At 45.4% G+C, this 26,819-nt stretch overlaps 1 protein-coding gene across 21 annotated transcripts in view; it reads right to left on the bottom strand.

Annotated features, from left to right (window-relative positions):
• The window catches only part of FBRSL1 (fibrosin like 1), a 503,429-nt gene that overhangs the window by 13,808 nt on the left and 462,802 nt on the right, over positions 1 to 26,819 (bottom strand). For 11 of the 21 annotated variants that reach the window (XM_058851236.1, XM_058851238.1, XM_058851230.1 and 8 more), the window contains 6 exons: positions 13,201 to 13,597; positions 11,359 to 11,612; positions 6,781 to 7,016; positions 4,608 to 4,658; positions 3,592 to 3,687; positions 149 to 220 (listed from right to left, as the gene is read on the bottom strand). In XM_058851236.1, the coding sequence (XP_058707219.1) occupies positions 149 to 220; positions 3,592 to 3,687; positions 4,608 to 4,658; positions 6,781 to 7,016; positions 11,359 to 11,612; positions 13,201 to 13,597 (1,106 nt within the window). Of the gene's footprint in view, positions 1 to 148; positions 221 to 3,591; positions 3,688 to 4,607; positions 4,659 to 6,780; positions 7,269 to 11,358; positions 11,613 to 13,200; positions 13,598 to 26,819 lie in introns of all 21 variants that reach the window. The other 10 variants (XM_058851235.1, XM_058851250.1, XM_058851232.1 and 7 more) reach the window with 6 other exon arrangements.

The raw sequence follows: 26,819 nt of genomic DNA, 5'->3' as shown, positions 1-26,819 counted from the left end.
CAGAAAAAGACAACTTCTCTCCTCACTGTATGTTCTCAGTCCAGAAGGCAAATTTGCTCACCAGTCTGCTCTCCTTTTTTTATCAGCAATCACTATGTTTACTGTAAACCCAGATAAGCTGAAAAGAAATTTATATATTGTTGCCTACCCCTGGAGTCTTCTGCAGCAGCGTATGGTGGACTGTGCCTGGTCTACCTGCTACATCAATAGGGTTTGAAGTCTGAAAGACAAGAAGAGAGCGTGAATAATACTGTATCACACCAGTGGTACATTTAACATCTCTATCTGATGTTAACAGCATTAATTAGTCCATGTTTGCACTGTGCTTTGAACACGCATATTGCTACATTAGTGCTAAATGTTATCTCTTACTGACAGCCAACAGCATTTAACCACCATGTCATTTATTATTATTGAGCAGCAGTACCAGTATTCCAGTAGCACCCCTCAGCCCCGCTGAGATCACACCCTGTTGTGCTGTGCATATGCATGGGAAGAGACAGTCCCTGCCCCCCAAGCTTATTCTTTAGACAAAACAGGCAGGAGGTAGGAGAGAGAACGAGAGAGGTGGCCTGACTCCCTCCATTTTCCAGGCAGCAACCAGCACAGCAGTGAGGAACAGGGTAACCTGAGCATCCCAGCCCCATATTCCACACACTGGACCACGGCCCCTCTCTGACTGGGGCCAGGTAACACAATGCCTGAACCAGCAACAGCCCATCTATTTGTTTCCACAAGGCAAAAATGAGAAACCTTAGAAGGTGCTTGTGGGTCTTTTATAGCTTTGCATTGTTTACCCCATCATTTTCCAGCAGGAATTAAACACCTCATTGAAGGAATCCCTGTTCCTCCTCCTCCGGATCCCACCTGTTGTCCTGTCCTAGATGATCCCCAAGAACTCGTTCATCTCCTCACCCCGGCATTCATCCATCTCCCACTCCCAGAGCAACTGCACCTGGTGCCTCCGCACAGCTGAGTGCAGAGGGGTTAAACCTCATTCCCCAAGAGATCATTCCACTCATGTTTTAGGTCAAATTATAGCAGAATTCAAACAGTACAAGGCATGAGTACAACCCTGGGTGCAGGAGGGAAGGTAGGTTTTAGTTTGTCTAAGGCTACATAAGTTCCAGACTCATTAGGAAGCGAATTCTCGTGCGTGTGTAGGTAAGTCAATGCACTCCCCAGGCAGATGGGAGCTCTCAGGGCATCTCTGACAGCTGAGGTAGATACAAGGTGGCAAATCAGTTACAGCTTTCATACAGGCAAGAGCTTCAAGATCACAACATGTTAATAGCATGGTGTCATCCTGTCCCTTTGTGCCCTGGAGAAAGACGTGAATGCTTCCTCCAGCAAAGTAAACTGAATACTTCTGACCTTTTCAAGTTCTTAGCTTGTGAGAAATGGCCTTCGGGAAACTCACTGAGAAATTTACCGTCAGCCTGGATTTATGTGCAGTGGACTCACGCACAGCTGTAGGCAAATGACATGGGAAGGGGAAAAACAAAACCAAGATCTGTGCTTTGGAAAGCAAGAAGTGCAGGAGTCAGAGTGCCAAAACCAAATCATCAGGTCTGTAGTGATTATGCAGACTTTAATCAAACAGCCTGGGAGGGAGAGACCATGGAAGAACGATGCAGTAACGATGACTGGAGGGCTTTGCCTAGAGTTCAGCCCTGCCTTCTTGGGGAAACTGGAAAGCAATGTGCCAAAGCAGCAGATCCATTTTTCAACCTATTCTTCTCTTTTTCAGATGTTAGATTGCATGTAAATACTGCACTGTGCAGAGATCAAATTATGTCAGTGATTAACCATGGCACCAGAGTGTGACCTTGCACTGCTTGAACTCAAGCTAGCAAATGTTGGATGTATCTAAAATGAATGAAAAGTTAGTTATAACAGCACTAGGAACTGCTTAAAAATGTAAAGGGTCTGTGCTCACTTTTTCTTTCTCTACTATGAAACTGCTCCTTGGCCTAATGGTATTTCACAGTGAGATCTGTGAAGCTCTGTAGTGAGGATGAAAAGCAGAAGAAGGCGCCATGCCATGCCACGGCAGCAGCTCCTCATGAACAGGAATGTTATGGCAAAACAGCCCTGGCTGCATGTGAGCAAAATTTGTCCAATTCCACCTTATTCCTGCAGCTCCTTTTCTTGGAAAATTACGTTCACACCCTGACTACTCGGGGTCTGCAGGGACTCCCTGTCATCCCTTGCAAGAGTAACAACAATTAACACTGGCAGACTCCATCAAGGGATGGCCGTGTTCTGTCCCTCTTGCTCCCTCTGCTTCCATGAACTGCTCCTTCTCTAGGCCTGCAGCCACCACCTCCAAAACTCCCTCTGAGCAAAGCCATTTTAGAGACTTTGCTATTTGTAATGTATCCCTAAAACAAAATAATGTCAAGGATTCAATGGGCACTGAGGAACTCCTCTGGCTTCCATTAATAGCATTAAGTTAAGGGGGAAGGTTGTAAAGGGCCTTATTTGCAGCAGTTGCTAATTACTGACTTCCACTGATGCCAGCAAGACTGCTGAGGGAAGCACATCCCTCAGACCTGCCTGGTGTGGGTATGGAAATCACCTTCCAAATGCCAACAGGAATGGCCTGGCTACAGTGCTGGTCCTTCAAGCATTCTTACACAGTAGCAGAGTTCTATGGAAATGCAGTTCAAGATAAGGAATCTCTAAAATCACAGCACATAAGGAAGCTGAACATGTCACCTTACAAATGGAGTACATGCTCCATTTTCAAACAAATGCTATATAGATACAATCTATTACTTCTTGTTTGAAGAGATTTAACAGCTTTCGTACATTTAAAAATAGTTAATAAAAAGAATATGTCTGGGAGGGAAAAAAAAAGCAGTGCACACCACAGAATTTGCCAAAAAATGGGGGTTATAATGGCAACATTTCCAAATGCCAATCAGTGGTAGTTGTAATGACATGTTACAGCTGCAGGGCACCTTTCAAACACATTATCTCAAAGAAGCTTGCAGGCATTAATCAACCCTTATAAAACCCACTGCAAGATAACTTTATAGATGAGGAAGCTGAGGAACAGAAGGTTTAAGCAACTTGCCCAAGGTCAAACAGTGTTGGAGCTGGGAATAAAAATTCAGCTCCTTCAAATTGCTCTACCCATTTCCAGCAGTCTCTCCCTATTGTTCCCACACTTGTGCAGTCAAATTCTCATTGTTTTTTTCTGGGAATAAACACAGTTTATCTTTTGTAATCTCAGACCATTAGATTTATAAAATGATTTGGGACTCATCGGTCTATTATGAGCTGTAAATATTTCAATCAAAATAATGCACTTCACTGTATGCTTTTCCTCTAGTTTCAGCAGACCTCCCAAGTGAACCACTACATCCTTTCCAAGGAAGGATCTGCAGTGCCAAGAGAAAATTTCTGCTGAAGTGTTGGCTGCTTTGTGCAGAGGATGCTCACATTCTGCGGGGCGATCCTTTCCAACCCTGTGCTGCACTTCTGCTATTCAAATCATGTGCTACAAAATCACCAGAGACGAGACTCTGAACACAGTTTCTCTCCCAGCAAAAGAACAAAGCCTTCAGAAGAAGAAGTTTGTACCTTCGGTTGAAATGCTCCCTGAAGTGACCCAAAGGGACCTGAATGTGGAAGCATGGGTGGCATTCCAGGCATTGCTGGAGGATAGGTTGGAAAGAACTACAAAAGAAAAAGAGATGCTTATGTCACAGGATGACTTGAACAATAATGGAGGTAGGTGCCAAACCTGGCACATACAAAAATAATACTGTGCTGAACAAGTGCCACAGTGAAAATACATGATAAATTTGCTTTCAAAATTTTTAAGAGCAAAGCCAAAATGTGAAAAATGCACTCATCTGATAAATTTTCTAGATAGTGCTGAATGAGTGTGCCTTTAAAAATTGTGGACTATTGCAGGAAGCACAGAGCGTAATTTGAGGTTTATGTTCACTTTCCATTTACTTTGCACTTTTCTGCTGTTGCAAACAAATTGATCCTGTTTTGAAATGTGACCTGTTTTAATTTTTAAAGCAAAAGGAACCACAAGATGCTGCACTGCACTCTAACCACAGGCAACATGCACACCACCTTGTAGTCATGTAGGCTGGGTGAAATTTTGCTTAGGCCTCTCCTGAGCACACACAGCAGTTTTACAAGTCCCAAAACATGTCGTTTTTTGTGCTTTGGAGCAGTGGGGAGCACCAGGAAGAAACCACCAGTCTGACTTACTCCTGTGACCTGAGCAAAACCTTGTGAAAGAGCCATGCACTCCGGGCTGCTGCACTGGGAGAAGCACCAGCTGCAAAGGTACTGCAATGACCACTGATTGAGCAATTCCTGCGCATTCCCTGCCATCCCAGGCACAGCGATACAGAGCCGCAGCAGCAAAAATGCAGGAGACAGAGAATTTAAAAAAATAAATTAAAAAAAAAAAAAAAGCCCAAAGAAAAGTTGGTACCTTAAAAACATAAAAATCGAGACAGAAAAAGAGCTTTAGAAATGAATGGATCAAAACACTGCTCATCAATTGAAAACAAGCAAAAGAAGAGCAAGCAGAACCATTAACAAGGAAACCGAGGAGGAAGGTGAGCACTCACGTTGGAATGTCGAAAGTAAGGGTTGTCTAATTTGGGAGCGTACTTGTCAAACTGGAAAGAGAAAAAAAAAAAAAGGAAACAGGTGAGTTTGGTTTTGGCAGTAGCAGACACATCAGGATTTCAACACAGACAAATAATCATGGCCCGTGTGTTAAGCGTTTAACAGAGCAGAACTGACTGGTTATTCCATACTCGCTCATCAGGGAGAAGAGTGATTTCCCCAGGCTAACACAGAGGAGCCCCCAGGCCATGCTGGGCACTGCCAGGGCTCACTGCAGAAGCCAGTCTCAGGCACTGCATGAACAGGCTGCTGCTCTGGGAAGACAGCAGTCCTGATACTGCAGCACAGTGGAACACAGGGAAGTTCAGCTACAGTTCCCGATCTGGGATCTGCCCCTGCATTGCTGAACTAGATCACAGACTAGCAAGTAAGAAACATTTTCCCATTAGACCCCAACATCTACTGTACGGCAGCCAATACCAATTCCCAGTTTTCTGGGTTCCTGTAAGCACCAAAATTCTTTGGGAAAGGGCTGAATTAATTTAGATACACAAATCTCGATATATTCTCCCTCCCCTGAAAAAGGGAGAGTTCCCCAGAGAAAAGGTGACTGTAACCTTTTTCCATTCCAGCACGGGGTTTTAACACCTCCATGTGTGTAGTCTGTGCCCTGTTTGTCCCGTACCATCTCGGAAGCAAACCCAAAGTACACACACATTGCATTTCTGAACAATATGTACATTCTGCTGGGGAGGAGGGAACGGGGAAGAAGCCAGGGAAGGGAGCTGTAGGACCCCAGGAAAAGCTGCTTATTTGGCAAGTCAGCTGCTGTTTCACACTCCTCTATGTGCAGGAGAGTAGATTTGTAATTTCATTAATTACAGTTATTACTGGAGCCATGTCCCCTCCAGTGTAAATACCATAAATTACCAAACACATGCAGCTGTAATTTCAACACTCTTCTCTGGTGTTGGGATTAGCAGACCTGATCTAGTGGAATATAAGAAGATGTGAGTGAAAAATAACAAAAGAGCCTTGCAAGTTGTTTTTGGTCTGAAGTCTGACATCAATGGGCACGGGTGGGAGGGGAGGGAGCTGTTCACAAGCTTGGGTATCACAGTTCTTAAATAACACAGGAGACTTCTGAGAAAAGATTTGGGATTGTTTTACACAGACCAAACAAAGAAGGGAAGGTGTTTACACACAAGTACACTGAGCAAACACCTGGGGCTGGATTTTGGGTGGATGATATTGCTCTTAATTGTCTCGCTGCTAAGCAGATTACAACCCAAGAATGTCATTGAGCAGTCAGCAGTGGGAAAGAAAGTGGGAAACACTATGCTCCTTGAGTCCTTGGTAGTTCTTCCCAAAGACTGCTTTTGCTAGCCTTAAACAGGGCTGTTTCTGCATTTTGGACACAGTGTGAAACTGAGAGGGGGAAAAAAGCTCAATCTTGTGCTTTCAGTCTCACAAAGTAATTGCCAGAAATGGGGAGAGAGTGCGTTTTAAAGTACTGACAAAATCCATTTGTAGCAGATCCCTAACAATTTTGTAACAGCTGCAGCAGAGTTCCATTGTGTTACAAGCAAATTCAATGACCAAATGCCTATTACACGGCCAGGAGGATCCCTCCCAGCAGAACCAGCCACACACAAATTAGTGCTTCTTGATATAATCAAGTAATAAAATGCCTAAATCAATACAGATCAGGTATTAGGAGGAAGGGGGACAGAACTGGTACAGCATGAGATGCTGCACTGTGCTGAGAGCTGTGGGTAAGCCAGCAGGACTGCCTTGCACCCAGCAGCTGTGGGGACAGTGGGTGGGGCTGGAAGCCACCCATCCTGTGGCATCCTGCTTGGTGTCTTCTGATGTGTCAAGGCAGCTGGCTCTGGGAATGGGGGAGTGGAAATACACAGCAGGACACATGAAAAGGAAAGTAAAGGGATTCTGGACTTGTCTTGTGGGTGCTGTATCTGCTCATGGGTAGCAGCATGGGGGACCAGGAGGCTTGGTGTGGGGACTCTGGGTGGAAAGGGGGTCCCTTTGGGAGTGCTGACCTCCAGGTTGGAAGGGCAGGGACAGCACACCTGGCTGAAATGAAGAGGGCTGGGTTTTGTTTGACAAGAGTGGGTTAGGCTTTTTGACCAGAGATGCTCTACTTATCCTCACATTTTGGGCTGGGGTACGCACCATGGGAGGTGCAGAGGGCGGCATGAGCGGCGTCTGGGGCAAGCTGGATGGAAAAGGAGTGAATGTGTGCTGGTGGGTGTGTTGGTGCTGATGCGTGTGTTGGTGCTGGTGAAACTCCGCTCTCAGCAGCGGCACCGGGCCAAGTGAGGCAGCGGCCCGGTCCGAACTCTGAACCAAAAACCGGTTGTTCAGCTCTTGCCTGAGCAGTTCGTGATCTAGAGGAGAGAGAGAGAGAAAAAAAAAAGACACAGAGGCCCGTGGGCCTGTGAGTACCACAAAGACGGAGGAGAAAGAGTCAATATTCACCTGGCATTCCCTGTTTCTGCAGGTCATGCTGTGGTGGTTTTCTACGTGAGGACTCATTGGTGGAGGTAAGAGAGATGCCTGTGACAAAGTACCAATCAGAATCCCCGAATGAGGCTGGCAATACATGATTGGTTGGTTGAATGATATCAACAGGCTGGTATCTAAAGACAAGAGAGAACACCATGAGTCATCACAGCAGAAAACATCATCGGGGCTCACACTCCGCCCCGCCCGCCCGCCCGCCCGCGCCCGCCCGTCTCTGTCCTCCCCGGCACCTGCTGCCACCAGGTGTGTCTGGGACCCTGCCCCAGAGAGACAGCCTCACTCACCTCTGGGATCACACCTCAGAGATCCAGCCTCACCTCTGGGGTCACACCTCAGAGATCCAGCCTCAACTCTGGGGTCACACCTCAGAGATCCAGCCTCACCTCTGGGGTCACACCTCAGAGATCCAGCCTCACCTCTGGGGTCACACCTCAGAGATCCAGCCTCACCTCTGGGGTCACACCTCAGAGATCCAGCCTCACCTCTGGGGTCACACCTCAGAGATCCAGCCTCACCTCTGGGGTCACACCTCAGAGATCCAGCCTCACCTCTGGGGTCACACCTCCCAGGCTCACGGGAGCTGCACTTCCCGCCCCAGTGAGGTGCTGGGAGTGCCCTGGAGGCCAACAGCTCACCTTCAGATGAGCAGGACTGACCTTCATCTTCTGGGCGTGTGACAGTCAGAGGCGCACACACACACACAGACACACACACAGAAATTGGTGTGTGTTAAGCTCTGACATGTATGAACTTCACAGGTAAAATTTTGGTAAAATCTGCAGTACAGTGAGGTACTTGTGGGTTTGGGTGGCTAGAAACTGCCTGCTTGGACATCCATCCCTGTGCCATCCCCTCATGCTCAGCCTCAGGACATGCACTCAATGGCCAGAAACATTTATCCTATAAATCAAGGCCTTCTTTGCAGTAAGTTGCTTTTTTTTTTTTTTTTGAGATCTTAAATAGCAAGCAGTGCTTTCCTCAACTTGTAACAGGCTGTAATTCTTGTTTTTTGTCATTGCCTCCAGGCTTTTCTCCTCTGAGAAAATACAGAGCAGGAATCAGTGGGAAGAGGACAAACATTGAAGGGGCTCAAGATCTCATCAAGGTTGCAATGGCTGCTGAAACAAAATGTTCCACCATATGACGTGGCCTCTTCTCAGCATCTTCCTCTGGAATAACAACTTGCATTGAATGTGAATGTGGTTCAGGGCAGGGGAAGACACCAGTGCTTTAGAAATTATGTCACTGAAGACAATAAGGACCAATGTCCACTTCTCTAAAATGTCTGCTGGTATAACCATTAAATCTATCTGTGGCTGTGCCTAAGAACCTCAAACAGGGATTAGCATCCAACATGTTACGTATTTTTTAAACCAAGACCAACCTGTGTCCCCAGCTGTGGATGACACACACCCAGTCCTGACTGATCTACTTGCTTCTGAATTGACACTTTCTTTCACTGTAACAACCCCTTTAAACTACAGCTCTGAATATAAAGGGGCAAAAGAACACCTGCACTTTAAAGTTTTATTTCATGTTCTGCAGGGATTTCTTTCACTTCAGTTTTTTACAGTAACGTTAGAAATGTCTAAATCAATCACCTTCTGAAGTGACATGTTTAAGATCTTTAAAAACAGGCACTCTGATGGAGAACTTCAAGGTCTCTACTACCACTTAGAAGCCTACAATTGAAAGTCACATTTGAAAGCAAATTTTGGGTGCCTAAGCCGTTTTCTTTTCAGTAATAAATGTACTGCTAAGAGTAGGTACTGTGTACTGCTACAATCCATATAATAATTAATACAAAATCAGAAAGTATATATATTTGTGATACTGAAGCCTAAGGCACTGGAGCAGAAGACTCTATAATGGGTTCTCCTTGGATTGAGCAAATAAGAAAAAAACCATAGGCTAAAAGCACTTAGGTCCAAAACCTAACCTCTTTAGAGAATATGAGCATGATTTTATGTGTGTGTGTGTTTATGCTTTTAAATCTGGCATGACTTAAAGAAACTGAATCCTTCTGTTAGCATCAAGATAATCCACTTTTCTGGAGGGAGAGATAAAAGCAAGTTGGCAGTTGTGAGTGCTCTGATATCCAATTTCTTTAAGAGACTGGAAGTCAGACTGATTTGCAGCTGGCTCCAGCCCATAGCCCTCTACCACAACTTTGGCCTCCTTCAGGAAAAGCAAAGGCCTGGAGATGTTTGGACAAGCTGTGTGGCACTTGGAAGAGCAGCTGTAAGGATGGAATTGCACAGGAATAGCCCATCTCTGTGAGGGGTTCTGAGCAATGTCTGGATCAGAACTCAGTTCTGGTACCTGCCAGTGATGTCAGGTGCAGTCACACAATAAGAAGGAGCAGGGTGCCTGAGCAGCCCTTGGGACCTGCAAACACTGAACTGTGTGCACACACCAGCTGGGCATGGCACAGAAAGGTCACTCCTGCTCATGGTGCCCTCACATTCAGACACAAACCATGCTTTCCTCTGTGTATCCTACATCAGGGCAGCCCCTGAGCAGATGGCAGAAGCCCAACAAGGGTTGCTCCTAAGTTACTGGTATTACCTTTAGGTTTCAAAAGGAAGAAATGCCACCAGAAGCGCATTCTTGTCTCACTCTTCAGGGCGGCTCAGCAATATTGTTTGCTTTTAAGGAAGTTTTATGTGAACGACAACAGAAGCTCCTGGCTCTGCAGCACTCTGTATTGATTTTATGATGTGCCACTTTGCAGGCATTTCATACAGTGCAGACAAGAGGCATTTCACTGTCTGCAGGGTTAGACACCCAGACCTTTCCCTCCACTAACTTAGGCTGCTCATACTGAAATTGCAGGAGAAATCCTTTTAGTAGGAGCAAGACTGTTTCTGTTTCCTGGCAAGCTGCTGAATGTGAATAGGTCACTTGATCTTGCATCTCCTGAAGTTAATGGTGAAAACATACTTGCTTTCAGTGTCTGCAATATCATGCTTTTAGTGAGAGCTTTGCTATTTCCTTTCACTTTGCTTTCAAAGTCTCCATCACAGTAGTCCTTCCTTAAACAGGGGAAGCAATGAATAGGTCTCCCACAGCGCTGCCAACATCTTCCCAGCCATGTGGTTGAAATTCTAGATGGTGCCAGGGCCTGTGACAGCTGCCAGCTTTGGCCTATGTGGTCCTGTCTCTGGCAGGGAACCCACACCACTTTTGTCTATCATCGTTCTCAGAGCTCACTTTGGACCAATTCGTACTTTTTCTTTTCACTTAAAGGAGCAGTAATAAATAACGAGACATTATTTCGCTCCTGGAAGCAAAAAAGAGGGATGGAAGACCATCAGATTTTTCCACAGCAAATCTGTCATTTCCTTATTCCTTTAACTGACTTCATAGGAAATGGAGAGTGTGTTTTTTGCAGAATGCTTGTCCTGTTTAATCCCTGCTGAGTTAGTTGTGGAGTCAAATGCCAGATCAAAAGGAGGCCCCAACAAGTGAAAGTTGCAGGGAAGTCTCCAGCTGCCAGGGTCTCTTCCAGGGACAGCTGTAGGCTAATGGATAAGCTATAAACAGGGCATTTAGGGCAGAAGTGACAATAGAATGGGGGCCAGGGTGAACAAAGGAAACTTTTTAAAAGGATGCAAAGACAGTGAGAGCAGAACAGCAGAGCTTGTCAGCTGAGCTGTCTCTGACACAGACTGAAAGGCCACGGAGCCATGGGCACAGAGTAGTTGTGCTGCAGCAGGCAGAGGATCCTGCTCTGCCAGCAGGATGTGCTGCTGGTCGAAGGATCAGGCAAGGGATTCAGTGGGATTCAAGTGCTCAGTTAGAACAATTGTAGGAACAGTATTTTTACATCACTTCTAACAGCAGCAGCTTTCTTTGATGAGGGGAGAGAGAAGGGGAGAATGGCAAACTGTGCATCACTCCTCTGTTAATCTAAGCAGTGTCTGAGGACTGTGGAATGCCACACTCATGCCCTGAACAGGATATTTTTTGTTTTTCTGAAGCATTTGATTTGAAGACTTCCTATAGGAAGCTTCAGTGGTGTGTCTACAATCTCTCATCTGGTAAAGCACGTCAAGGTCTACCTGCTTCATGAGCACTGTCACAGTTCCAGCACACACTGAGGGGTCTGTGTCAAGGTATTTCACCTGCCCACCAGCCAGCCCATCTCTCAACACCCTCCAGTGCATGCACAGCCGATTAGCCCTGGCAGAAGAAGGGACCTACCCGCAGGGTGCCCTGGTATCACGAGGCTGTTGGTGGGTAACGCTGGTGGAGGTGGCAGCGTGGGTGGGGTGGCGAACATGGCCGGATGGTGCTGGTGTTGGGTCTGCGATCTGAGAGAGAAGTGCGAGGTAGCAAGATTAGAGATGGAGAGGGGCAGAGCTGGGCCGGAGGAATGGTGTGGTGGAATCTGGGGAGACAGGGGCAGGTGTTTCGGGAGGCTGATGCTCGTTGCGCTGCTAGCACTGCTGCTCCGGCTGCAGAGAGAAAGAGATGGGAGGGATGGGAGAGAGACAGAGAGAGAAGGAGTGTGTTAAAATACAGGACTGAAACAGTGCAAGAAATACGCTACCAGAAACAACACAACTATGGAACATGGATCTCCCCAGGCTTATGCTTTTACTTGTCTTAATGGCAGCGGAGACAGTTAACGAATCTTAATGAAGGTCTCCAACAGGGCAGAACGGGCCTTGGGCTCTCTGGAGGGACATTTCCTCCAGTGCTACAACCCTCAGAGCTATCTCTGAGTACTGATGAAGGCCACAGAGGCAGCTGGATTTTATGGAGCACCTTTATGGAGCCTCTGAATGACCTTGCAGTGTCCATGTGGATCCTTGTGACCAGAGGACACAGTGACACCAATTCCTTCTTCTGTTGCTCTGGGTGTGCAGAGCTGCACAGGCATGAGTGACTGGGACCCTGCTGGATCTGCTGCACATGTGCTGTGCAGTTGTAGTCATACAAGCATGCAAATGCACACCATGTTAATCATTTTCCTCATACTAATTTGTATTTTATGTCTTCTTCTATTATTATTACTCCATTGCAAGTGATCTAAGTTTTGTGGGCTGAAACACACTATCACTGCAGTTATTAGTCGTGTAATTCCCACAACACTGAATATCTGTTGCAAGCTAAACCTCAGAGAGATCTTGAATGGTTTGAAAAATATTATTCACCATTTATACTATGGTGGCATTTACAAGGTAAAACCACAACAGAGCTTAAGTATGCAGGATACTATGAAATACACATTAATGGCAGCTCTCTGTATTCATATTCTGACCTTTGTGCAGTCAAATATTATGCTTTAAATCAGTTTTCTCATCTTGTTTAAACTAGCCTAGCTCTTGCTTGGGAGGCAAGGCATGTTTTCTGTACCAGCAAAAAGACTATACAGGTTCCAGTTGACTGACTAAACTCTTTTCTCTAGAAACATTTTATCCATACCATTTTCACACCCCCTCCTAACTGGATGGAGGCAATTTAAACAGCAGAGCTAAGCCTCCTGCAAGATCTGAACATGTCAGATTGAAGCAGATTTATCAGCCCACATTGGAGCCCTGGTCTCAGGGACACAGCCTTTTCCAATACAGATCACAGGATATTATGAGTTGGAAAGGACCCACAAGGATCAAAGGCCAAGACACATATTCCTCTTTTAATGCTGGTGAGCCAAAAATCTGATAACCGTGAAACAATGGAAGTATTTCTGAATATGGAACAAAGGCATTGCTCAAACTCGAACCACCTTAAATTTCTAAGTCAAGAGCTAGCCAGCTCAGACAAGACCATGCAAAATTTTACTTGAAACTGGACTGAAAGGAGCACGTGCCTTTCTCCCAGAAGGTGTGCATTTAGCACCTCATTTATCACATTTCAAATGCACTGATCTACCACAGCTGGAAAAACCATCCTGCAGTCAGATCCTGAAGTCCAATATCCAAAGCATGGACCATCTCACCCAGATGAGTGCTTGCCTTGCTTCCCAGCAATTTCTACCTACTTGAAGCAAGCTTTAGCCCTGCAGCAGCCTGCAGATGACGTGAGCATCCCTTCCCCTACCTGATATTATTGAGTCCGTTGTGGGCCACCTGGTGATGCACTTGGTAGTTGAGAGGCGGAGGGATGTGGCTCGGAGGCTGGCTCCGAAGGTCAGGGATTAACTGCGGCTGCGACTGCGGCCGAGGTTGAGGTTGTGACTGCGGCCGAGGCTGCGGCTGAGGCGTGAGCCTGGGTGGTGCTGGTGCTGAAATCACTGGCTCCTTCTTCAGCAGTGGGCTTGCTCTGGCACTTGACGTGGGCGCTGAGGAAGTCGAAGTCACAACGGCAGCGACTGGCTGGGGGCTGGGGATGGGCAGGGCGAAGGGCACGTCGGTGCTCAGCTCCCGGCTCCGCTCTAGCCCAGACACCTTGGGGACATTGGCTGCTTTCGCTTCTGGCTTGTCATTCAAGGTGGGACCTTATGGAGCAACAAGAAAAAGAACAAAGCACATGCTGAGAGGTCTGTGTTTCTTTCTCTGCTTGGTAGAACGTATGCCTGGGAAAAAACAAGTCATGTTTCAGCTCGTGGGAGCGCCGTGGGAGCACTGCTGCGACAAGATGGATGAGTGTTTGAGTCTGTCCTTCCGCTGTCCTTGACTGGGCAGTCCACAGTACTTTTAGCATGTGTGCAAGAGACTTAGCTGTCATTAAATGAATGCATACTACAGAGAACACACAGCTTTGTGACTTCTTCAGGGGCCCAAGGTTATGTACAATAGGAGTGTGAACATGTCTCAAGTTACTGCCTCAGTATTTCCTGCTCAATATAAGTTTCATGTTCATGAAACACAGGCTGAGACACATCACTAAGACATTTAATTTTCTCAATGCCCTTTCAAGGTAACCCACATTGGATTTAGGCTCAACTCCAGCTACAATACACCATGACCCAAGCATCAATCCTTAATGATAACCCTACCTGTCTTCTAGGATGGACACTGCCTGGGATCTCTGTAGCAAAGGATGGGACAGCTCGCTCTGCAGAGAAGCTGCTGTCCCCTGGCCACACACTTGTGTGGAAGAACAAAACAGAGAATGCTGGAAAAATCCAGTCAGAAGTTCAGTGGGCACCCAAATGTAGCCCTGCTCACCCTAAACAGTGCAAACATCTGTATGCTTGGCCTGCTGAAACTAACAGGAATGCTGCGCCCTTGCAAAATGCACCTACAGAGGGAATTCCATATGGAATTACTCCTTTTGTGGTGCCAAAACCTGCCATTTTTCATAATTAAGCTAAACAAAGCATCCCAAAGAGTTAAAAGGCTGGAAAGGAAAAAGGGAGGAAAGAAGAGATATTTCAGATCAAGCAGTATCCAAAAGGTTGAAGACAACTGAAAAGACCAACATGAAAGCAATTCAACTCCCACTCTAACTCCCTTTTCACCCTAATCTGTGTATCCTTGAGTGCACACATACCCACAATTACAAGAAAAGCTCTTCATAGGCTACGAGACCTAAGCTTGTTGGTGTGTTCCACATGCACACAGCCCATTGTGCACACACAGCACCTCTGACTTTTAGGAGACACACTTTTGTTACCCACCAAAACGTGCTGGGGGCTGCCTGCATTTCACTGCCTTGCAGACATGCAGGAGATGCTACCTACACTCATTAACATGCTCCAACACCCTCACAAACAAATTCCACCTTTGAAATTCTCCCGTCTCATCAAAGGACTGAGCCAGTTCCTGATGTAGGAGGGTGTGGAAATAACACACAACACACCCCATGAGCTAATTCTGGCCGTGCAGACGCTCTGACCAGAGTTTGAGAACCAGCCCATGCGAGGCCAGAGCCCCCACTGCCACTTCCACAGCCTGAGTGCCACCGTGCTGGCATCAGATGGGAGGAGGACAGCGATGAATCAGAGCCTGCAGCATACCAGCTCATGTTCTGTACCCAGAAATCCCACATGGTGATGGTATCTCCTTCCTGGAGATAAAAGGCAGCTTCCCACACTGCTTCTGGCTCTGCCTGCACTCTCACCAGCACCCCATTTCCCTCATCCATCCATCAATCAGCTCATCACTGTACATGCACAAATTCAGAATGTGAGAAGAGGATGAATGGAAACATATGAACTATATTTATCAGCTGAAAACGTCTTGAGGTCTTGGGGCCTCAAACCCACAAGTAACAGGAACAGAACCCTTTCCAAACACCAGTGTTTTGGCTGGCAGCAAGCACTATCAACACCGTACTTTCCAGCACCTTATATATCTTTACAGGTTTGACACAATGTCTGGAGATCCTAAATTACTCCCTACAATAAATATAAGCCTCTCATTTCAGTGAATTTCTTTATCAAATATGAATTAATGCATCACAGGTAACCTAGTTGTGAGATGTAGCTAGACTTGGTTCCAATGCTATTTAGAATTTATTTTTAAAGTCAAATTCTCAATGCTCTTGCACATCATTATTTTTTATAGTGCCACCTATGCTTGTAAATTTTCCTCAGATTTTACTGCTAACAGTTGAAAAATTGTCATTGCCTAGTCAAGCCAGGGCTCCCCACACTGCCTTTTGGAGCAAGTGGTTAACAGCTGTAGATTCCACTATTTTTCAGGAGCTACCCATTAAAAGCAATTGGGTTTCATTCCTGAGCATAGGTTTCCTCAGAGCCCATTAGCTCTTTGCATCCAACAGGCCTCCTCCTACAGAGTTAAACTTCATATTGTGTAATTATAGGCAATGTAGACTAATGGTGTATATTCAAAACACACTGGCACCACAAAAGTTAGTTGAGTAAAAAGTCAATTAGATCCAAAACAAATCAATAAAGTCCCACATTAAAAGCAGCTGTTTGACCAGTTTTATGTGCAACTATTGATTCCCTGTGGTTTCAGCATTAGTTCTCATTTGCAATTTTCTCAAAGCAAAAGCTCAGGCTCCCTTGCTGACTGAATTGACCAGCCAAGTCTGGTTGTATTAGTTAGTACTAGGGGTACATGACTAATTCCTGCTGCCAATTTCCATCTCTCAGGATGCAGTACTGCAATGTTTTTGCATTTCATTCTCGACAGCAATGAAAATATCCACATGCCAGTTTCCCCCTCGCCAGAAAAGCTACAGGCATGAGTGGGAGTATCTTCTCTCCTTTTGCAGCCATGTTGCACAAAAGCAGAAGCACTGAGAAGATAAAGATATGATGTAAATTCATGGGCAAGAGGGGAAAAACATCTGACAGAGCAGTCCCCAAGCCTTCTCACCACACCACACAGGAAGGGAACAATCCTGGTGTTTGGTGCCTTTGTCATTTCTCCTGATGGCTGCAATACACACATGGAAGTCTCTGAGCTATCTTTCCTTAAATCCCTCAGAATGTTCATCTTAATGATTTTAATGAGGGATGCTGCCCATTTTGATCAGGATGTCAAACTCTGTAGTTTTTGTGCAGGATGCTTGAATATCTCTCCTAAGAGAGCTACACCCCTTTGTGCCCAAGCTCTGACCAGACTGACTGCTGCTCACATATGGAAATATCCCAAGGAAAGCAACCAAATATTCCCTTTTGTGCAAGCTGGATCAGGTTGCATTGAGATCCTTTCAGAAATTTCTGTTCTTGGGCTGCTAATCCAGCCCTTCTGGGCAGATGGACCCATGGAGCTGAGCAGAATTGCCCCAACAAAAACACAGACTCACCTGACCACAGCACAACGTTCTAGAGGCAAAAATGTGTTTATTTTTACCAAGTCCTAGAGTAATTTTCATGCTTAATGATAACAGGCTGAGCCAATTTGCCTAAGACTTGACAGTCAGCTCCAATAATTCAACCTTAATTAAACCTGAACGCATGTCAGTTCAGCTTGTCCCTTCACAGGAAATCTGACATTTGTAATGATTCATGTTCCAGCCATGCTACAGGAAGGCTGGATCACATCTGCCACTCTCTACCGTGCAGAGCGCTACCCCTTTTGAGCATGCCAACTTTTGTTTATTTTCTAACCAAACACCTTGGACTTCTTCCATTGAGAGGTTTTCTTAAATGAACAGACAGTGGAACATGTCTTGATCTCACAGGGATGAATGATGACTGAGTGTGAGAGACAGGGAAGAAAAGGCTGAAACTGCTCTAACAAGAAAAAAAACCTCCAACAACCTGTGATTAGTAATTCTTGCCTCCCTCATCGACTAATTTATTCATTTGGAGTTGCAAAATGCTAACCTCCCTACGTCTTGGGCTACATCCAATTCCAACTCCAACAGGTAAAGAAGAAAACTTAACAATTTTAAAAGCACAGAGAGTTTTAGCTCCTGCTGTGTAAATCTGTAGAAACCGGAGGTGAAGTTTAAGGGAAACCTCGAAGTCAACAACAGCTTCAATTACTGTATAAAGTGTGCTTGAGGAGGGGCTACCCAAAACTGAGAGACCATCAGCCAAGACCCCATCTGAAAGTTTCCTGAATTCCGAGTCTGTGAGTGGAATAACCGTGCACTGCCCGTCCCCAAGGCTGCCCAGGGTGACATGCCTGCCAGTGTGTAACTACACGGCACTGCAGGCTAAGCACAATACAGAAAGTCCCAGACACAAATTAAACCTTTCTGTTACAGGAATTTGCTTTCAAGCTGATTAAGAGTAGCTCAAGTGCAAGGGATTAAACATGTAAAGGCTGCTTTGAGAACTCCAATAAGCAGTTACTGTGTTATACAAACAGTACTTAGGGCAACAGCAGTTCCAGCCCTGCCTCTTGCTCTTTGCAAGCTGCTGGTTGCTGCTGAAAGGGGACTGTCAACACACGTACAATGTGATTGGAAATAATCTAATCTTGCTTGCACGCCTTTCCTTTGTCTCTTGAAAAAAAGGAAAGTGGAGTCATTCAGACGTCTTTCTGCAGCCTCCCTCTGCAGTCTCCCTTGTTACATTCAAACAGCAAGGGTGATGGGGTGATGCTAGAAAGAAATTCCTCTCCTACATCCATCAATGACATCTTTACCAATGGCAGTTTCCCAAGAAACACAACAACCACCATCTGTAGCCATCTATCCACCCTGTACATATCCTTGTAAACAGACACAGGCCAGACTGGCTGTGGTGAACCCTGCTCCATATTCCAGCAAGAAACGCTACAAAAGCACCACCACAGGAATTATACATGGCAAAAAGCAGAGAATTTCAGAGCCAGTTGATGAGTCCCAGAGAAGAGTTTTGAAGCATCAGGAAGGGGAATGAATAAAGAAAAGCAGGACTTTACAGGAGTAGGGCGAAACAAAGAAATGACTAAATGAACCTCAGCAAACATTTTGTGGGGTTTTTTTTAAATTTTATTTTAAATTGAACTTCTAGGCTGCTGCATAATGTATTGTGGATATGGAACATGTCATAAGCACAAGACAGAATAAAGCATTTTGTGTTGACAGCGATAACACTGATGCTGGTAGAGTGCTTACAAGTGAAAATCAATATTTAAGTGCTAATTCTTTATCCCTAGATGGCTTTTGCTTTTATATAAATGGCTTTTTCATTGCATTTTAGGAGAGTAGCACTACTTAAGACTTTAAGCGATTAGGCTGTTTGCAAAGGTAAGGCAAGCAGAGCTACAGCACAGAAGCTCCCCAACAAAGAGGGCACAGAGATCCCCCACCTATTTTAATGCAAATCAGCTCAAGATAAGACATAAAGACGTGGGACTTGCACATAAAACTACTGTCTGGAAGGGTCCATGGTGTGCAACACGACAATTTTTAACATTACTGAGAAGCAAAGGCCAAGTTTCCATCATGACAGCAGTACTAAACATTAGGCTGTGCCAAAACAGTGTTCTCCTGTGCCATGGGCTCCTCTGAACATCATGGGCTCCTGGTGGATTTTCCACAAAAAATGACAGTGTTTTCTCACAGAGAAAAGTAAACTGAGTGTGAGTACAAACCCTTGTGCCCGGCCCTGACCCCGTGAGCGGAGGAGCCGGCCTTTGTTCCTGGTGTGGCTCCCACAGCCCCATTCCCAAGACCAAGTGGGAAGCAGCTTCCCAGCCCGGCCTGGATTCATCCCCCATCACTCAGTTCATTTGCACAGAGCTGTCTGTCAAGTCACATCGCCCCGCCGCAATCTGAAACACCCTCCCAACAGCTGCCACTATCAATTACTCTCCCAGGCAGCCCTGACTATCAGGAAGAGAACTGGAGCGAGCACTTGCCAGTTTTAATAAACTGTGTTGCCCAAGTCATTTAACCTGCTAGATTGCTGTGTGCTGGGGCTGTAACAAGCCTTCAGCTTTTCAACCCAGAAGAAAGCAACAGTGGCAAAAAGCTGTCAGTTTGGTCCTCAGAATTAACTTCCAAGGGTGTCTTCCCCTACCCTCCCTCTCCCAAAGCGCCCAAATTTAAAAAGTGAAATATCTTCAAGTCATTTTCATAGTGTCATGACAAGGAAAGCATCTCTCATTTTTATCACAGAGCCAGCAGCTCCCAAGAAGGGAGGGCTGAGGTGCTCCAGGATTTCCACGTTAGGGGCACACTGGGGCAGAGAGCTCCTCTCTCCTGCAGCCACACAGACACATCCCATGAGCACTGCCCAGAGCCAGCTCTGCCAGCTGTGGGTCACCACCACCCCGATAATGCTGATGCCACCCAAGCTTCAGGTTACCCCAAGCACTCTCAGTATGATTAAAGTTTCTCCCCCAACCATAAACTCAAGCATGGCAAACTTATGTTTGTTTTGATTCTTTCAGAACGGGTAGGAAAGATTTCTTAAAGAAATACCTATTTAAAATGAAAACACTTCCATTCAGATTGGTGTTTTCAGTCTGTAGCTCGCATATATACCAAGATGGTTGTGAATGTTAATCAATAAGAAAAGATGTGATCTGCCATCACTAGGATTAATTTGAACATGAGATTCTGCTGCCCATCAGGAAGCTTACTGGACTCTAGAAATCAAAAAGAAAATTCAGACACACTACACTGAATGTTTTCCTCAGGCAGCTCTGTAGATAAGAGCCTTTGTTGAGAAAGCTTGAAGCACAGAAAGGTTTCCCCCACTCCTGCAGAAACTGAGGAGCAACTGCAATAAGATCTATGGACTTGATGCCTATTTGCTGCTCTATGGTTCTTTAATGGGATGTTTTATTCCTAGAGATTTGGGAGCTTTCCATGCTCTATCGAGGCATGTTAGCTGTAAGCATGCATGATGACACACCAAAGCTGCAGGAGCTGAATGAAAATGGGTGCCAAACACAGGGATTGGGGCCACAGCATAAAGAAGAAGGATCACCATTCAAATCCCCCCCAAAGTAAGTCACACTGCATTTTCCTAGCAATGCTGCTTCTGGCAATATCTCAATGCAAAGCTGGAACTGGATTTGCAGCTAAATCACCTACTGTGGATGCTGGCGTTGTAATGAGATTGAAAGTTTCATACAGGCTTTTTAATCCAGGGCTATAATGCTGGATCAAATGGGTTAAATCTCTTCAGCACTGCTCCTAAGCAGATGCTGAATGCATACAAACCAGTGACGTAGGAGACACTCTACTTCCCTGGCCAGAAAACATTACTAAAGCTTCTTGTAGTTGTGTACTAAAGGTGTGTTTGTCTTGTTCTATTTTTTAACGTGTGATGGCCTCTTGTACACCTAATCTGAATGACAGACAAGCAACAAGGTAAAAAAGTTATTTAGAAAGACACTCCTCCAATATGAAAGGAAGCAAGCACACATCCTCAACTCCAGCTGTAAGCTTTTGAACAGACAGAACTGTTACAAACCAAGGAATTTTTTTATTTTAATTAGGCAAACAAGGGAAAATAATAAACCACCAACTACTACATTACCAGAGAAAATGTACTACTTTTGCTGCTTGAAATCCATATTGATTCCCATCTAGCCTGTGAGTGAGTTATTAATCACTCCAATTAAATCATGAACACAGGTCTTTACACTGAAATTGAACCCCCACCAATAGATCAATAACTCAAACCTCCAAGAGCAATTACTGCTCAGCATAATAGAGCAGCTTGTAACACAGAGCTCCATGCAGACCACAATTCTCTCTGTCATATCCTTCACAGGCAGTGCAAACAAACTGGGAAAAGAAAGATTTTATAACTATTATTTTCAAAATAAACAGACATCTGCTTAGAGTTACCTAATCTCTCACATCACAGAGTCAGATCTGCCAAGGTCACATTGGAGACATGATTACATTTTTTCACAATTTGTTATTCTAGCAAAGCCCTGATAAGATTGAACTATTGAAGTTCACACTCTGGTTTAATTTCAAGAGGTTAAATGCCAAATCCTTTTCTTATTGCTACAAGGAAGGGATCTGCCAGGCTGCATAATACCCTGTGTGGGCTAAGACAACAATTTTGTTTCATCTGCACAGTCTTATGAAGGTTTTGATTCTTTTTTTTAAATGACATCAGAGCTCCAAACTCCCAAAGAATGATTTAAAGTAAAATCAGAAAGTGAGACTGTTCCGGAGGAGCGTGAATGACCTTTCGGATCTTCCAGCCTGGAGAAGTTAAGTCAACGTCTGGCTGAGAAAGCACACTTGCTAACCAAAACCAGAAAAAGGCAAGAAAGAACATTCTGAAACACCAGATCATCTCTGCTGGGAACACGATTGCCCTAACCAGCCAAGCGTATGCAGGGTCACAGAAATCCCCACCTCTGCCTTGGAAGGCAACTGATGCCTGTCCTGATGGAAGGAAAGAAGAACTGTCTGCTCTCAGACTCTTGGCTCTCCATCCTTTCCAGGTGAGAGATGTTTTTCTGAGCATCCATTTTTCTGACAGGCTGGCCCCTTCCCACAGCCCTGGAGCCCAATCCATCATCCTTCATTAGGGGAGCTATTGGCAGCTAATTAAGTGGTGATGGACCCACACCACAGAGCTAATCAAGACCAGTTCATATCTTACCCTTCAGCCTATGGGCACTGGCTCCTGCCTACCTGCTTCCCCTTGCTGCTGGCGTGGAAAAATGGCACAAGATCAGGCAGCACAAGAGAAGCAGCAGGCAGAGGGGCAATGTTACTGCTGACTTCCCACCACCAGGCAGCTTTTACTAAAGGAAGGCAGGGAGATGATCTATTCCCCACAGCAGCAGAGGCAGAAAGAGCCCCAAAAAACCAGTTTTCTTCCTCCCTAAAGGGCAGAAAGCAGATCTGTTTAGGAACAGTCCCAGTAACTTGAGTGAGGTCCATGATGTTAAGGAGCTGTGAGAATGCAAAGCTGTGCTGCAAGGTGAGAGTCTCTGCTAAGGAGGAACTGAGAGGAGTGACCAACCATGTACAGATCAGCAAAATTCCATCTTGTTTATTTGTTATGTCCAGCCCTCACAGCTCAGTAGCTGCTGTCACATTAGTGCTAATATGCTTATAATTTGTGAAAACAACACTTGAGATCGAGTGCCTGTCAAACGGGGCCACTGCTTTCCAGCAGCTCCCCATACCCTGCACTTTCCCACTGCCCTCTCTCTTCATTCCCAGGCACAAGGAGGCCCATTTCAGGCAGACCCCTCCCATGGATTCAGTAGCAGCACATTATTACCCTAAACCAGCGTGTTCAGCTGTTACCCAATTGCCTCCATTTCACCTGCAGTTGTGAAATAGCACCTCTTTCCATTAACTTGGTTGAGAATGTAGTGTCAGGATGAAGAGAAACTGGAAGAATTTTCCTACAAGTTTAAAAGCAGTAAGACATCACTCCTCTATGCGTGGTCAAAATCCAGCTCCTGAGCTGCTGGAATGGCATCATAAGAAAAAACTGAGATATTGAAACTAACAGATTGAATACATTCAACAACATTTCCAGTTGCATCATGGATAATTAAAATATTTAAGGGACAAGCTGCAAGTTGTTAATCAGGGAACATTTACTTGAATGGTGTGTGCCCTTTGGATTTGGTCCCTATGGCAACCAAAAATTCACTCCAAAAGGATGCGCTGGAAGAAGTATGTCAGGAGCTGCCTCAACATTTTAATTCACAGAGTGAGCAATGAATAAATACAGCTACTGACAGCACAGCACAGGCAAAAAACGTTTGTAAACAGCATCAGGAAGTCACAGATGGCCTTTTGCTTTTTAAGATTGAAAAAGTTCACTCTTCCTTTAAACACGCCCACTATCAAGAAAACCGGACTGTGTGGCACATGAATCACAGTTATTGACTACTGATAACAAAAGTTCTTGAACAGAGGAGCTTTCCTTCAGTTCTCAATCCTTGATTTTTGGGTTAGTGTCTCCACTCCTCACACTGGAAGGTGTTACATCTTCCGAAAAGTCTTTTTTGTCCCACCTGGTCCAACAGGAACAACACTTAGAGAATGCAGCATCATCTGAGGGATGGCTTTGCAGAATGCTTGAGAAGAAAAATGTGAGGGATGATTGGTTTTTCCTTCTAAACAGGAAAAGAGTGGTTTGGTATGCAATAAGGGAAAGAAAAGAACACTTCACTGCACTGCAGAAGGAAAACTCCTTCAGTATGATCTCAGTGTGTGAAGCGCAGCTGCAAAGCTCCTTCCAGCTTTCTCCTTTGATGAAGTGTGAATTCTTCAATGGGCAGTAGAAATTCTGGAAATATTTTAGTGCTGGATATGCTGGAGGATAATGTATGATCTGGCATCTAGTAAGAGCTAACAGAGGAACACTGTGCCGTGCTTTGCAATGGAATCACACCCTATTAATGAAAACGTACTCTTGAATCTCTTCTTGTGTGAGGGTTTATGGCTGTGGAAAAAAGTCTTATGAGGCTGGAGGGTGCAAGACAGCACGGATTGCTGTGATGCCATTCTGGATGTGCAAAAAGCCTGGAACAGTCACTCAGCACTTGCAAACCCAGAGGTGTGCTCTACACTCCTCTTCCCACTGACTCCTTGGGGTCCCTTTACATCCACTGCAGTGGCCCTGCAAAGATCATCAAGCACAACCATTTCCACAAGGCTGCTGGATGGAATCTGCTGCAGGTTGTGATTCTGACATGCATGAGACTACTCCTGTAGTGAGGGAACTCGTTCAGGAGGGTATTCACTGCTCTACTGACTGAGGAATTTGGCTTTCTTGGTGCCTGGGGGTGTGCAGGAGCCCCAGCAGCACACAGCTCGGAGCTCTCCCACTTCCCAGGCAGAGCCACAACTCTCACAATCCCCATGTTACGCTCTGAGCTGGAATTGGGCAGGCACTGCCACATCTAACCTCTGTCTTGGGCAACAAACAAGTACAGGCTCAGACTTCTGCAAAGATAATCACAGGAATCGTCTGGTCTGAAATGGCTGCACATTTTCATTTCAGTATTGGGTGAAAGAAAGGAGACAAGTAAGTATGTGGGCTTAGCCTGCAGATACTTTTCCAAGACAGTAATTGCTGTATAATTCATATTCTTGTTTTTACATGTTTGCCATGTGTACCAACAATCCCACTGAAATCACTCTAAGTCTTTCCTTCAAGTCCTCTTCATGTCACAGTTTTTCCAAACTGCACAAACACAAACATGCCTAGAGTCCAGTACTAAGCAGCTACTTGGGTTTGGCAAATTCCTGTATTCCCAGATTCTTGCACATTAGGAGAGGAAAGTGAGGTCTAAGCTAATTCTTGAGAGTTTCCACTCCACATTGGCATAGCAGTCAACATCATTCACTCATTATTTCTGTGTTTCCTTTCAAGCAGTTCTCTGTGAAGTCAGAATTGAGCCTTTGTATCTCCACCCAGAGCCACCTGGCTCCCCATCAACTCCAGATCCCACAGGCTGGAGAAGTGCTGCCCTCTGCACAAGGGAAGGCTCAGAAATAACTAAGTATTTGCAACTGATAGGAAATCTTAGCAGAGTAAGAAGCAATTCATAGCTTCTGTACCAAAGAAGCTCACAGGGAAGTGCAATGATGCAGCTCCTTATCTCAGCCCTTCAGCAATGGTTTGAGGTACTTTTGCTGATATTAAACTAACTGGAGATGACATTCTAGATCCTTCCAGGGAGGGGAAATGCATTATTCTAATGGACCTCAAAATGGTTAATCAATTCAACAATTACAAATGAAATGCCTCATCTCTCAAGGGGCAGAATCCAAGGGCCAGTGCCACTGGTTTTGGTTTTGAGGACACAATATGGTTTTGTATTTGAGGACAGCACTCCAAAGTGCCAGCAACTGGTTTCAGGGAAAACCACCTCCTCCCACATTAACATATTCATTTGCAAAATCTATCACATATGTTGCGTGCAAACTGGCTGAGAGTTGATTCAGCTCTGACAGCATGAGAGCCTCTAGCCCAAATATCTGAAAGTAATAAAATCCAAACCATTCTCCTGATTCCTCACCCTAACAGAAGTGACCTATATTGGCTTTGCTCTGCCAGTTTTCCCAGAAGACAGAAAACAGTAGCACTGGTCCATGCTGGGGTTGTGGACCTCACAGTGGGGTAATTGTCACAAGAGAAACACAAGCAACAGGGCTTTTGTTACAGGTTATGCTCATGGCTAATGGCAATGACTGGGCTACCTTCTACCTTATGGTCACTCAACAAACAGGAATTAGGCCAGGAGGGACAGAGCACCCATTATTTTCTATATAGAGATGGGAAGCAGGGGAAACGATGGAACAATCCCTCACAGACAGCAAGTATTCCTGTGTTTTTCAGAGGGTTCTCCTCAGCTCTTTGTTTGGCAGGCAGGCTGGCTCTGAGCTGGGCTGCTCCCAATGAGCTCTCAGCCTGCCAGAGGCTTGGAGAACCTGCTCTGAATGAATATGTTTCTTCCCATGAATTTGTTAAAACCAAAGCCAGATTCCCCTTATGCTGGGTGCTGCATGTTTCTGAAAAATCCTGTCCTCTTTTAAGACTGAACACAACCACGAGTGGCAGGAAAGAAGCAAAGATATTCCCATTATGAACGGAGGAAAGAGACACCGAGGGAGCAGTCAGCCCCTCCGATGCCACACCACATCTCTGGGGGCTAAAGCTTTGCTGCATCCACAAGATAAATCCACCTTCTCCCCCTCTTCCCACAGCAGCAGAGAACAACTCCCCAGTTACCAGTGGTGGATGGCAGTAAAGGTCTCCCTTTTCTTCCTTGTGTAAGGCATTTCCCTCCCCTTCATTTTATAAATTACCAGAACAGACATTTAAATGTTCAAGAATAATCTGAACAGAGTATTCATGCCTTGGGCATTTTCATGCTCTACAAGGAGTGAAACAAAAGGGCCTCATTTAATACCTCCCTACAGCATTCCCTATCCCTGTTCTTCCCTTGTGAATCTCCAAAGGCAAACTCTCAGTGGTTCAAGGCTCCTGAAATACCCCATCCCTCCCTTCTCCCTTTTTAAGATGAGCTTCTAAAGCAAATCTTGCTGGCTGACAGGAACAGGTGGTAGGAACCCTTCAAAGGAGAGAAAAATCATTTGTAACTAATAAAAGGAGAGGAAAAGTCTGATTCCCATGGTTTATACTGAGCACCCATGGGAGCTGCCTGGATGGCAGGCACATCCTGCTGCTGTGTGTGCTCTGTGCCCTCCTGGCAGCCCAGCCCTGCAGCTGCAGGACAGGCAGGATGAACTGTCCCTGTCCCTGCAGCCCTGCCTCCCAGGATGCCAAGGAGCAGGGTGACTGCCTGCATTATGGGGAGTTTCAGGAACACTGCATTAATTCCAGAGCCTGATGGGACAGGCTAAGGGCTGAGCCTGTCTTCTGCCGTGGATTGTGAGATCTGGCTTTA

The sequence above is a fragment of the Poecile atricapillus genome, chromosome 16 (assembly GCF_030490865.1).
Source record: "Poecile atricapillus isolate bPoeAtr1 chromosome 16, bPoeAtr1.hap1, whole genome shotgun sequence".
Classification (NCBI taxonomy): domain Eukaryota; kingdom Metazoa; phylum Chordata; class Aves; order Passeriformes; family Paridae; genus Poecile; species Poecile atricapillus.
The sequence above is the reverse complement of the archived record's forward strand: the minus strand, read 5'-3'. Positions and strand labels throughout refer to the sequence as shown.